Here is a 14490-nt window from a genome sequence, read left to right as displayed (position 1 = left end):
AAAATAAGTAAACTACACATGTTGTATGAATGTGTCAGACACGTATTTAATTACCATTTTATATTAGGGTATCTCTCACTGCAGTGATTCTGCATTATCAGATATGTGATTGAAAATATTAATTAAATCCTGATTTTCAGATGGTAGATTAATAAAATTCTGTCACACCCTGTCCCTCTCATTCCTGACTAATATGTGCTGCCGAGCTGCAGTAGTTTGAAACATGATATCTGATGTATTGTAATAAATGAAGAAGCAGCAAACAAATACTGCGAAACAACACACAGAATTTTCAGAAGTGGTCGCTCTCAAATGCACATGATAAAGTGAGACATATACATGACTCATGATGTGAGCTTTTATTGATTGTAGATACACACAGTAGTGTTCTGAACACGGTTATAACCAAAGCAATATGTCTGTCAACAAACATCATGCTGCAGTGTTTTGAGGACAAGAAATGTATGTAGCTCTCGTCTGTACGGATGCTGTAGGGTTTAACACTTCCTGAGTCCTGGGGGTTGCACAGGTATTTATGTTGTGTGTGTGTGAGCACATTTGTCCCAACCATGTGCTCTAAACAGACAGATATGCCTGGTTCTGCATTTATGTGCACAATATCGATGTGCAGCACCAGTCCTGAGGCTTTTCTACTGTGTGGGTTCAGCTCCTTTCATTCCCTGTCTTGCTCTTTTGTCTAAAAAGGGAAAAGCCCTGAGGTCTGAGCTGAGACAAGTCAGATGATGCGACAGTGTTCACAGGCATCAGGATAGCTCTGTGTGACTAACCGTCTTAGTGACACTCTCTTAACTGTTTCTATTAATTGATAGGGATTTTAAACGGGAAAGCAGATCCTGACAAATTGCATATTGGAGAGCAGCAGAGTGATGGCCTTCAGGCTCTGTGATTCGACAGGTGTTAATATAGGGAAATAAAACGTAATCTACTATAAAGGTGTGTATGAGTTTGTACAAACAAAGCAAGTGAAGAGAGTGAATGATTTGTATTGGGAAGGGATTTGCATGAGTGATGTGGAGTGAAGCAGCTTCAAGTGCATTGGAGTTGGAGCCACCACTAAGTACTATTGTTATTTGATGTGAGACCTGGTCAATGGTAAATGGTAAATAAGTGACTTAGTGTGAGGTAAGGTGCCAGTAATTCACATAACAGAGTTACTGCAGAATGTAGTGCTTCTCAGTGATATCCACAGCACAATGCTTAACGATTCCACAGTTAACACTTTACATTTCATTGCTATTTTTACAGAGCACCACCCACATTAGTGACCCCTGCATTCTGAGTTAGATCGACCTTAATCCAAATATTACATCCATTAAATGAAAGCCGGCTGTCTTTTTTCACTTCATAGAAATAAGTATACAGCTCCAGTGCTCCTAGCTGAAAGCAGATAGCAGCACATGCAACAGAGCCCTTTTCTCTCTTTGTAGCTTTGCTTTTATTATGGAAAGCCCTCCTGCAAAGATGAGCTGGACCAGAAGAAAAGAGAATCTGTTTGTGTGTGTGTGTGTGCAGGTGGAGTTGTGTGTGCCTCTACTTCTGTGAGGATACAGGCGTACAAGTGTATAAATGTGCAATGGCAGCAGTGCCTACCGACTGGAGGCTATTTTAATGAATAGCACCATTCAGGGTGAGACATGAAGGAAACAAATTTGCTGAAAACACTTCCTCTCATGAAGGGCCCCAGCTGGTTGGCAGACTGGTTGCTGGCTGCCTGGCTGGCTGACTGACTGGTGCATGCGTGTCAGAGTGGGTACAGCAGGCGAAAAGCCTTGCTCCTCTTTATTGCCCATCAGAGTGCCAGGCTTGAAAAACAACTTCCCCATTGTCGCTCATAAATCAAAACCGCTAAATGCTGTTTCTAACTCAATTCTCATTTTCAACTGTGGGGCCGTAGCCGTAACTTTGGTGTAATGATCATTCAATTACAGGCCACTCAGACAGGAAGCAAAGAAGACAGATATAAGCAGTGATCCCCCATTTATCATATTTCTCTCCGTGGCCTCTTGGGAATTGCTACATCCACCGTTGTCACCTAGTTTGTGTGTGCTTGCATGATTGCATTTCTCACCCGCGTGTGCATGGATATATCTATGTGCACACTGAAGCGTAGAAATGTGAACAAATCCTTAGAAGACAAATTATCACACGTGAAAACTGCTCTGTGTCCCTGACTTTCACTTCACATATACACGCTCTTTCTCTCTCCTGCCATCCCTCACACTCAATTGCTTTCTCTATTTCTCACTTCATCTTAGTGTCACTCTCTCACACACACTCTCTCCCTCTTTCTGCTTCCCCCTTCCTGTCTCTAAATTCCTTCTCTCCTCCAGCTCTCTCTCTCTCCTTTGGTGAGCTGCCTGTACTCTGCTTCATCTTTGTTAAGGCAGGACAGCCCTAGAGGCAAAGCAGAGTGGTGTCCCTCTACCTCTTCTACTCAGCATTAATTATCCAGTCGTTTCAGAGCAAATAGGAATTTGGTCTCTGTAGCACTGTCCCGATGTCTTGTTTATTAATCTTCTGTACTGATGCTTAGATGCATGTTGGCCATGTGGTTACTTGGGCAACAAAACAGTTAATGTAAGTGCGGCAGCCTCATCTAAAGAGAAATGGTTCCATCACCAAAAGGTCACAAGTTCAGTCTCTGCGAGAGCCAATATCAGTCTACCAGCAGGGGCGTGACCTGTCAGTGTTTCTTAGAGCAAAACACTCAGTTTAAATCATACTGGATAACATAATGACTAATACATTTAGGACTGGTGTAAATAAATGTTTTTGTTTCTAATATCTGAGAAAGAGTAAAGATGCTGAGTGCATTGACAAAATTTTAGTGCAGAAATGGCCATCAGAATTACATGTAGCATGATTTCATATGAGCTGGTGTTTCTTAGTCTTCTTGAACAGTTAGGTTTCTTTTTTGTAGGTTCTCTGTGAAATGCTAATGTATGAATTTGTAATATTATCACTGCATTAACATTCGGTCCTTTAGCAGACGCTTTTAACCGCTTTTAACCAAAGGGACTTACAGTGAGGTAAAAGCTACAAAGTCTGGCAGGATAATTGTTAGGAGGTCTTACCTAAGGACCCTTACTGGAGGTCAGGACGGATAGAGACATGTCTGTGGGAGGTTTAAATGGTGATTTGTAGTGACACAATTCACATTGACACTTATGGCTGCATAAATCAACACACGATCTTTAGCAGATGCCCAGGCTTCCTGTTATTTAGCCAAAATGTTCACAAATACAACATTTAAATCTGCCAGTTGGTGAAAACTGAGCATATAAAATACAGTTAAAGGAGCTAAACTGAAACCGAACGTCAGTGGTCACACATACACACGCATACACTGCACTGAATCAATTGAGTTTAACAGCATGATACCTCAATGTTTTGCTTTTAAAGCACATGAGCTTCCAGTGCATACTCTGTCCCTAAATGCCTCCTCACCTACCAACCAACCAAAACACACAGAATACTTTTTTTTTTTTTTTTTTTTGCCAGAAGCCATGTCAAATTTTCTGGCTGAAAATGGCTCTCAGTGTTGTCAAATGTGTCTCCTGCTATAGCACATCAGGTGGAGGAGGTGGAGGTGTGAACTACCTGGCAGAGGTTCCTAGACGAGTTTCACAAGGTCTCTGTGAACAACATTGGCAGTGAGGGACTAAAAAAAAAAAAATCAAATTTTAAATTCAGCCTGAAATGGATGCCAGCCTTCACAGCAAGACTGAACAGGAGCATGCTGTTACATCATACCAGTGTTCATTGGTGCTTGTGTGCAGGCAGATGTGGACGCATGTGAAAGGGAGTAGGTGTGTGTGTAGGTGTTTGCATGCAAATAGTCATATGTTTGCATATGATAAAATATATTTCATAATTCTAAGAGAAAACCTTTATTTACTTGAGGCAGCACATGTGAGTGTCCCTTTTGCTCTTCCTGTCTCCTCTCAACACACACACACAGACGTCAGTTGCCATTTCTAACTACCTCTCTTTCTCTTCTTCTCTTACAGGGATACCATATAAATGAAGAGTTTGTCTTTCTAGAAATAACACACAGACGCATATGCATCCACAATAAATGAAAGACACTTGCCAAGCCGCCTCAGTGCATTGTATTTCTTCATTAGTTCTCCCTTGGAAAGTGAGTGTTTTGAGAGCAGATGTACCAGCACTTATTGCCAACTCAACCCAGGAGCTCACAGCCTGTTCCAAGCTCTGGTACCATTTCAAACAGGTACCAGTCCTGTCTCACGTGTCTGCCACATTTCTTTGTTGCTCTTCCCCAGAATGTCACATATTAAAACTCTTTTTTCAGTGTCTGACACATGTCCCAGATGTAACAGCTAAGCAAGCTAGGCTGCAGAACCACAAGCAGAGCCACTACTTTGCTGTATGTACTGTATTTGTTTCTGTATGCACGCAACATGCATGCACTCCCACGAATTACAGCAAAGTTGCATGTGTGTTTAAAACCCTTGATATTTTGAACACACTTAAAGGGGATGAGCATACTTTTTGGCTCCTCTGGATAAAGTTTGGGTGAATGACCTTTTTTACTCCGTCTTCTTCTCTCTGCTCTTCACCAACTCTCGATTTTTTTGTTTGCTAAATTTCTAATGGTGTACAGAGGATGTGAACGCAAATCTTCAAAGCGTTTTCATGGTGTGCTCCAGATACATTTGCCTGGTTGAACATTTACTGTCACATGGACATGTGGATGAAGAAATGTGCACATGAAAATATCAAAAAATAATCTAATGCATGCGCACATGTCGCTCACCAGCACTTTTCCATACAGTACATACATTTTTAGGAATAATTAAAGGACACTGCCATAGTGTTGTAGGACAGAGGTATTAGGTTGGGACACTTGCACATTTGCAACAAGAAACTCGTAGAAGGAAATAAAAATCCAGTTAACTACTAGTGTTTAGCATCTCATACAGTTCCTCACCTACTGTAGCCTGGGATGTTTCCCCAGAGAGGATCCAGGCCCTATAGTTAGTTCAAGTTAAAGGATTTCCACAGTGGTTGCAAATTATTTCTTGAGACGACAGCTCTGGCTTCAGATTTTCATCGAAATGTACAAGAAAAAAAAAAAAAAACGAAACTCCTACCATCATCAATTATACAACACGCCAAAACATATTCATTTATAATCCACTCGGGTGGATTTGCATATGATATTGCAGTCTTTCCAATTAAGCAGAACAGGGAACATGTTAAAGTCAGCTAACATGTTAAAGTGGTGTCTAAATATAAGCTGGTGTGCGTTTCCTTCCTCATCCATCATCCACAAGGATGTTCTCATTAAAGGTGTCGCTTATTAACACAGGAAAATAAAAAGCACTGCGTGAAAAGAGGATTGTAGCTTGAAAATTGTGCCCAACCAGCTGTTTAGTTGATTCAACTGAAACTCGACACAAACCTACTGTTAGAAAATCTATAGTAGAGAGTTGGAGTTATTGAAGGAACTGCATTGAAGAAATAACATGTTTTAGTCCATTAATATAGTGTTTTATGGATTCTTTTGTTTTTTTTATTCCACTTGGGAATGAAGTTTTCACTTGTTTTAAGTTCTGTGTATTTCTTTCAGCAGTTTGATTTATTAACAGACCTTCATGGCAGAGCTCGGTTCATCAACACTTTAATAGTGAATCAATAATGCATGATTAAAACATTTTATCCTGAACTTTGTAAAGATAAAAATATGCAATGCAATAAAAACATGCAATACAGACTCTGATGGGATCCTTCAGGGTTGAGGTTGTCTCCTTAACACCCAGCTTTCACAAACTGGTTCTAAAAACACGTAAGTCTATCGCAAACAAGCAAGTTCATCGCCAGGCAAGAACATCCATATTGGACAATTCTGAGAAACAGCATCTTGCATCTAGTGCCAAGGATTTCAAGCGGTCACTTTTCTACAATATCTGTGAATGGCAGCTAACCTGCTGTAACTAACGTTAGGGTTAAGCTACTGAAACTCTTTGCTGTGGTCAGGGATAGAAAAATGAAACCTGCTTGGTTTGGACACTGGACACTACTTTAAACATCTGATCGGTCGGCATTAAAATGATGTGTAACTGTGGCCTGGCGTTGTCAGATTTTTCATTTTACGCAGCCTGTTGTTGCATGTTTTGATTTATTTATTTTATTTTTTTATTCACTTGTGCACTAGGGGACTGAAACAACAGCAGTGTCAGAGTGTGTGAACTCCCTTTGTATCCTTCCTCTTTCTCCACTCCATTCATCACCCTCCTCTCCTCTGTCTTTGAGGTAGAGGCTGAAGAGACAGGGCTCCTCAGCTATTACTGCCCTGTATGTCAGGCTCTATCGCGGGAAAACCTGACAGCTCCATTGCACCACCGGGAGAACTGCACTTGCATGACCTCCGACCCTTTTTGTGCTTGTTAGGGTTGTTGAATGTAGAAGGTTGTGAACTCCATAGAATATAGAATAATTTTGTTTTGGTTATTGCAGCCATGAACTGTCCTTCTTGTCATTTTATTTTATTCCACAAGCATGGGCTTTATTCACTTTTCTTTTCTTTTCTTTTTTTATTTCTATGCTGTCTTTTGCAAAGACATTGTGGACACAGTTTAGAAGACGATGAATGATTTACCATGTTATTTAACGTGTATATTTTGTGAATATGATGTATTAGCATATGTATTAGTCATTCAAACCATTCATATTGGTTTGAATGACAGACCACAGCAGTATTTAGTAGTTTAAGTTCTCTGCAGTTGCTTCATGTACACATGACTCTCCATTATTTTTATTGTCATGAGGAGTTTTATTTTAACAGAAGACAAGATTTGCATTTTCAGGTCTTTTGTCTCTTGTTAATAAATGGAGTCCTACTTACTTCTCCCATGGGGCTGTATATTAGTATGTTCAATAAAGATTAATTATGTACATACATGTATTTCTCTCTTCTAGTGTCTTTTTATAAAACTACCACCGTGCAGTGAGATACTGTATCCCACTCTTTGAAGTAACCTTTGAGGCTCTGCTCATTGTGGAATTTGGAAAGTACAATCTGTATTGCGAGGGAAGGTTTTCATCTTATTATCATTACAGAAACAATATGTGTTTCAATTGTCTTTTCCAGTTTTCCCTGGATAATTATTTCCCTCATTGAGAAAATAAGAATATTTAACTATATTTATTTCAACACTCACACAATTATTCTTACTTCACATATGAATGCTCTGCACTTAATGTGGCTTATGTCTAATAATCATACTAAAGATGTCATATGAGATATAATGTGTGGCTGGTCTCAGTCTCAATATGTCCAAACACTACAGCTTAGGACACTATAGTGTAGGTTGACACACATACACAGAATCATGTTTTATGAGCTATATATGAACAGGAACCTGCCTGACCTGGTCGGTTAAAGGTTGTTTTGTTTTTTTTTTTCAAATACAAGAAATAAGCCCTGAGGAATGTGATCTTCTATCCTCAGCAGTTTTAACTCCATTTATCTATCACCTTCCAGCCTTTCATTCCTACTTTTATTCCACTATACTAAGAGCTGCCAGCTGGTAGAAATGGACAGAGAACTGAATAAAAGAATGTTTTTTCATCTAACTTCCTTTACCATCCGGATGCAAACGCATGTTCTTCCAGACCTGTGTTGCTCTGGGTCACCGTGGCCAATCACAAAAGGGTAGAGTGCCACCTATTGGTGCACAACCTGAATCCTCTCCTCTCCATCACCACCTATCCTTCCACTCTCCTTCCTCCCACAGACATGCTGGCGTTCAGCTCCTCCACACTGACTCACCATATGTTTTTACACACACACACAGTTTTAGCACACACTCCTACCACTCACACACAGAGACTGACATGTAGAAATATCTTTGTGTGTATATGTGAGTCTGGGCACAGATTCTCATGCATGTACACATATGTAGAAAACACATACACATAGATTCATAAGAACTTAAAAATAGACAATCCTCAATTTTAGCATTAATCACCAAATTCATTACATGCATGATGAATCTGAGCGGGGTAATCAGTGCTTAGATAAAGTTACACAACTGAATGATGTAAAAAGAGCATTTTTTGTCTCACTTTTTTGACTCACTAACCATAAACTGCAACAACCCTGGTTCAACTCCAGCTGGGGACCTTTGCTGCATGTCATTCCCCATCGCTCTGCAACCACGCTTCACATCATTGCTGTGCTGTTAAATGCAAAAAAAAGGCATTAAAGGCTTCTTTTAAACGTTCATACAGGGAATCATCAGTTGGAAAAAAGTCTGTTAGTTATTAGTTACAGTGAATATTTAGTAGGATTCAACTTTAAAGCTCAAGAGAAACAGGCAAACGGTGTCTCAATTTAAGGTAACAGAACGTGTCCATATAAATGAGGTATCAATTTAGCTGAAGTGTTGAACTTAAAAATGAAAAAGGAAAGATGTCAAGTGTCTCTTGGCTTCAAAAGTTTTATTTGAAGTGATAAACAAAGTTTCTCACAGTTTTCTTTTTTTTAAGAAATGATCTCATCACCGTGAAGCATTATGTAATGAGAGATTTGTGAGCATCTCCTCTTCTTTCTTCACTGTAAGCCCACCACCACGAGCGAAGGTCGATGTGTGCACGTATCGCTTGAATTCACCCTGTGAAACTGCTTGGCTTTTGCGGTCATGGTGATATGAACTCTTCAAGGAATAGCTGTTAAAGTACGGGTGATACACGCAGGCAAATAGAAAAAGGGAGGCAGCTTATTCTGCTGACCTCCAACCCTCAGATAAAAACGTTTATATATATACACGCAAGTAAACACATGCTCCCTCCCAACGCGAGTAGGGAGGTGAGTGAGGCGAAAGTGTGGCTGTGTCTCAGTGTGCCTCTGCTGTGAACGATTTCCACAGTGCTGTCAGCAGGCACCATATTAACCGCATCAGATTCACTCAAATGCCAGACTGTCACATGCAGTCTGATTCATCAGCTTTCCACACTGTCAACCCAGGAGAGAAGATAGAGAGACAGGAAGAGGGAGACAGGGAGGGGGCCGAGAGGTAACAGAAACAAGAAGGTGATGTAAAGATGGAGAAGTGAGAAGAGGATAGTTGTGAGACCCAGGAGAGAGATATAATAACGAAGAAGAGGGAGTGGGACAGGGGATTTAGATGAAAGATGAATAAATAAAAGGAGCACACAAGCAGAACTCCAACTCTCTCTTGCCTGACATGGCAAGCTGGTGCTCGAGAAGGAAACACAATGGCACAAACCAGCCAATAACCTGGGAACGCCGAGTGTCACACAGAAGGGAAACATGCTCGGGCTCTCGCTTGCTGTTTGTCCCTGTGTCAGAGCCACAGAAAAAAAAAAAAAAAACACTAGCCATGGTGTTTTGTGTGGAGATGTTCCATCTCTCTCTTTTTTTTTACTGGAGGATATAATGTGGTGTCATGCTCACAGATCTCCAGTTCCATTTGCTGCAGCACAGTACATGAAACAATACACGGTGAATGGCAAGATCACCAAGCAGATCACATTTCAGCAGGTGAATGTATAGGAAAATATATCCTGAAGTGTTTAGAAGAGCCTCTCTGCAATAAGGCTGTTGTGGTCCTAACTTGGTCTCTTATCAGTGTGTTTAGTGATATTATGCAACGTGTCACTGTGTGAAATCTATGAAGCTCATGACAGCTGCGGTGACTTTCTAACTTTTACTGCAAACATGGAACTTTTACTGATTGTAGGGTGTCGTGCACAAACACATTTTGATATTCTCCTACTTTTTCTGTAAGGCCCGTTCAGACAAGTGTTCCAAACGCGATCCACTAAAGTCTGTTAAGCGCACAAACCTGTCGCACGCCTCCATAAAGACCCTGAGGCATCTGTCGAGAGGAGAGACTTTCCCCAACAACTAATGAAATGTATAAGGTATGTGTGAGGAAATATGGCAAAATAAATAGTGAAATATGACTCTATACACCTCTCAGGAATAAATATACTATATCAAAGGATCTGTCTGTGAGTCAATGTGGACATGTGAATTAAGTAGTTATGTTTTGTATGTTTTATTTTTCACCTGTGTGTCCGTATTGTATTGTAAACTCGTTGTTAATGCAGGTGAGCCTGGTTGTCACATACAGGCCGTGCATTAGGAATTATATTGTATTATCTTCATTTTTATCATAAAAGTTGTTTTATTCATTTCCTGCTGTCCCTCTAATCACTTCTCAAAATACTTAGCACAAAGTAATGATTTTGAACCTATGAGGAAACATTTAGTTCTCGTCTTGACATAATAATTAATTACAAAATAAAATGTTACTGACATTTTCTTGTGGAAATTCAAATTTAGCCTTTTTTTTACATTTTAATAAAAAAGAGAATAAAAGACAAAATTAACCCCATGCTGTTCATTAATTTGAAATATGATTTTGTCTGTGGGTTAGTGCCCTGTGATGGAGTAACTAATAAGCTTAACCTGTAGTGATTCTAAGCCATTAGTAGAGAAATTGCAAAATCCAACCCTGAGCTGCATTTAGCCCCAGTAACCCTCCTGTGTAATTGACCTTAGTCTTCGACTTCATGGTGGGGTATATGTACGAACCCAGTTTTATTTCATGAAAATATATTTCCTGCTTAATTTGATGAGGAACATCCTGTTCTGATTAGACCTGCACACAGGGGAAGGTTAAAAATAACCACAGAATCAGTGACAAACGACCTCCTTCGATACACTCACATGGAAAGACCGGGCAGATGAGAAAAAAATTAAAAAAATAAAACCGAGTATAAGTTAAGAACGGGAAGATAACACAAACTGGACTCATGCCACACGAGTGGTCTTGGTTGATGGTTTAAATTTAAATCGATTTAGGTAGAAATTACCTAGATTGAGATAATGTTCAGATGACAATACAGTTTCTATGAAAACATATAAGTGTGCTGATTTGAGTTATGACTCAGTTATGTTCCTGGCAAATTGTGTTAATTGGGTTTGTAGAAAAAAGAAATGAAGTCTGGGTGTTCACATTTGTTCAAAATACCTAATAGAAACCCATATAGAGATGTAGTGCACTCTTCGGAGGCATTAAACTGGTCTCTTTACACTATCTACATAGCAACACCTACAAGCATTTGATTAAAATCTCTCTTGATACCATAGCAACCAAGTTTTTCTTATTACAAGAGGTCAGTTGCAGCTTGTGGAGAACATGGCAGGGTACCAACAGCTGGGTCTCCCACGCTGCTAGTTGAAAGGTCACATCTCGACTTGTGCATCGAGCTCGTGCTCTCCTCCAACAAACTACTCATGAATACACATCTGTTTCTTTATTTTACGCTGCTAACATCCAAGCCGTATTTCTCAGACACAGAACAACTCCCATCAACACTCAGACATGTGATTATGAGTCTCGCAGTGTTTCTCACCACCTTCACAAACACCTTCTGCACCTTTCGAGTCTTAATTTATCCGCCCCCTGCTGATCCATGTTTCATACATTCACTGTGAGAGTACAATTCACAATTGTCACATTTACATTTGTTGGTTTATATGATCTGTTTTCTTTTCTTTTTATGTTTTTTTTATTAGAAAAATTGAATACATACACTTCTTTTTCAGTCCACAATCCACTCAAAATGTTTGCATATTACATTTTACATAAAGTAAACACTTATAAAAAGTACACATGCACTTCAAAGCTATGACATGAAAGTGAGGAAATATTAGCTGTGAAGCGTAAAGACCTGAGCCTGAAACATCAGCAGCAGAACAATCATCAGAGTTTGACCATGGTCAGTCACTCAGCTGATGGGGACTCACTGATGGGGTGTTCGGAGTTGTACCAGAACACAACTTGAAGTCATCCTGTTTTAAATGAAGCTTGTAAACGAATGAATCATTTTGTCATTTCTGTAACTGTGTTTCTCACCGTGCACGTGTCTCATACACAGACTCCCACCAGAGCCCCCACAGAACACCAGTCATTGTCAATTGAACCTTGAAATAACATCCTGATGCCTCCCACCATGACTCAAGGATTAACATTTGGCCAGCAGCACAACTAACATGAGACTGGAAGAGGTTAAAGGCTCACCTCATCTACAGTATGTGATATACAGTAGCTGACGTGTGATGCTTCCAGTATGAATCTGTACACTGGAACGAGTCAGGATAAAAGGACAACGATTAGAGTGTGTTTATGAATCATACTGATGACGTGTCTAATTCCGCCCACAACTGTACACACGGATGATTGACTGGCATGTTTTAATACGACAGAGGAACTGTAGAGACAACCTTTAAACCATGATTACTTTTATCCGCAAGGATAAAACAAATACTGAAATTAACAGTGTCAGTCCTAAAAGTTGGTTCATCCTTTTATTAACCAGAAACAGTTAATTGAACAGTCCAGTAGTAAAAAATAATGATTAAAAGTCACCTTCATGTGACTGAATTGTTTTCAGGCATCATTACCACCACTGACACAACAAACCCAGTACTTCGCTCAGCTGTCCTGTTCCTGTCCCACATTTGAGTGTGAAGTGTAGTGTTACTCCTGACGCTGCAGTTTAGGATAAACACATTGTGAGGATTACAGCAGGAGAAGGAGAGTAAGAGAGAGAGAGAGAAAGAACTCATCAGAGAAACACTAAGCAGATCCAAATTCTACTGTAGACAGTCAATAGATTGTAGATGAGTCATTAATCCACATAAAATGAATAGGAAAGCAGTTGATAACATATGTCTTTTGTAACAGAGAGGTTTTTCTACTTGTTCTTTACTGTATGAAGTGCTATGATATTTACATTAACGCATCTTCATACATCACCAGGGCTTCCTGGCTCCAAGCACTCAAGAGAGGAACGTTTTATTGGCAGGAAACCCTGCCTTCTCAGTGAAATCGATGTATTAAACATTTATTTTGGCATTTTGAAATAGACTGTGAAGGGGGTAGGTGGAGAGCTAGGATCAATTTGATGGAGGAGAAAAAGCTTTGAGAAGCCAGTGAAGGAGGGATGTAAACAAAGCTAAGCATTTCAGCACTGAGGTGGCTGAACTTGCAGGCTAAATACAATTATGTTATGAACTTTATTTTGGAGAGAGAACCACTTAATGACTACTTTATGACTGAATGAGCCATTATAACAATAAATACTGGGGCTACCTCTACAGAGGTGACACTCAGGCTCATCTCTTTCTTTGCACAAAGCTATGTGGACCATACAAAACAAAGTAGACACTGAAAAATAAAATAAAGGAAATATCAGAGTTAATGATGGGAATTCACTCACTTGTGTCTTGCCAAGGATACGACTGTCTACTACAACACCTACAATCCTCTGTTGTATGGCTCTTTTTTCAGGCTTTCTGGCTCCAAGTTTGCATATCTTAAGGTGATTGATGACAGGCTACATGCTGAGGACAGGACCTATGCTAATGAGAAATATAGGAGACATCCCCTGGGTTTGGAAAGCAAGTTGAATAAGAGGAGGCAAGAGTGACTCCAGGCACAGTGGGTGCTTCCTGATTCTGCTGGAAATAGGTGTGTACATACAGTATGTGTGTGGGCAAAGGTTTGGCTAACTTACATTATGTGTGTTTAAGTGTTTATTCATGTATGCATGTGTGTGTGCATAAACATGCACCTACAGCATGCCTACATCATGAAGGGAGATTTGGTGTGGTGGTGGGGCCACTAGAGATTTTAGACACAAATAAGGTCAAATCTACATTGCCATGGTAACCCACCAGAAGGGACCAGCTGGTCCATCTGTTCCTCAGCTAACTTAAAGTCACTTCTCCCACACCTCATATCAGCTGCTGTTGCTATAGTCAAACAGGATCTGCATGTTCACTCAAGCGGCAACATCCCGTGCTGTGTTGTTTCAGTGGAATTTAATTCTGAAGAACATATTCATAAAACACAACTGCAACAAAAGCAAGCATTTCCAACTAGAATCTGTTGCATTTGCCAATACGTACAACAAATAAATAATGCTTCCTGTTTGGTGTAAGTGAATAGTCAGACACAAGGGGTTGTTTTTGCTGATGGCAGGGCACTCTGACTTTTTAGGAAATAAGGGAGGCTCTATTTTTGCCATAGTCATGAATCAGTAGATATGATTGTTCATCAGGGTTTTATTTTTCTCTCTTACAAGAACAGATATGTCCATTTTAAGAAATAAAATACAAGTGTGTCTGATTTGTAATTAAATATTACCTGTAGAATCTGCACCATCCTACCTAACAAAGACACATGCATGTAAGAGTTTGTGCAAAAATCCTAAACAGCTGTGCATAAAATAAGAGTAGTCATGACAAATGTGAGACTGTGTAGTAAAACTGTCTGTTTGTAAAATGCACGTCCACACATTGCTTTGTTGTGCGTGTCATACACAGATGGCTTCCTCCTTCCGACACACTGTGATTAGTGGACTTAGCCTTTAACCAGAAGTTGTTCACAGGTTTTCATCTGT

The 14490-nt window shown here is 39.9% G+C and overlaps 1 protein-coding gene across 4 annotated transcripts in view; it reads left to right on the top strand.

Moving 5' to 3' along the window:
• Positions 1 to 6933, top strand: part of gabra6b (gamma-aminobutyric acid type A receptor subunit alpha6b) — an 80000-nt gene extending 73067 nt beyond the window's left edge. For all 4 annotated transcript variants that reach the window (XM_026372758.1, XM_026372759.1, XM_026372757.1 and 1 more), the window contains one exon: positions 4032 to 6933. In XM_026372758.1, coding sequence (XP_026228543.1) covers positions 4032 to 4044 — 13 coding nt within the window. In that variant the 3' untranslated portion in view covers positions 4045 to 6933. The remainder of the gene's footprint in view (positions 1 to 4031) is intronic.
• The last annotated feature ends 7557 nt before the right edge of the window (positions 6934 to 14490 follow it).

This window comes from Anabas testudineus, chromosome 14 (assembly GCF_900324465.2).
Source record: "Anabas testudineus chromosome 14, fAnaTes1.2, whole genome shotgun sequence".
Taxonomy (NCBI): Eukaryota; Metazoa; Chordata; class Actinopteri; order Anabantiformes; family Anabantidae; genus Anabas; species Anabas testudineus.
The sequence above is the reverse complement of the archived record's forward strand: the minus strand, read 5'-3'. Positions and strand labels throughout refer to the sequence as shown.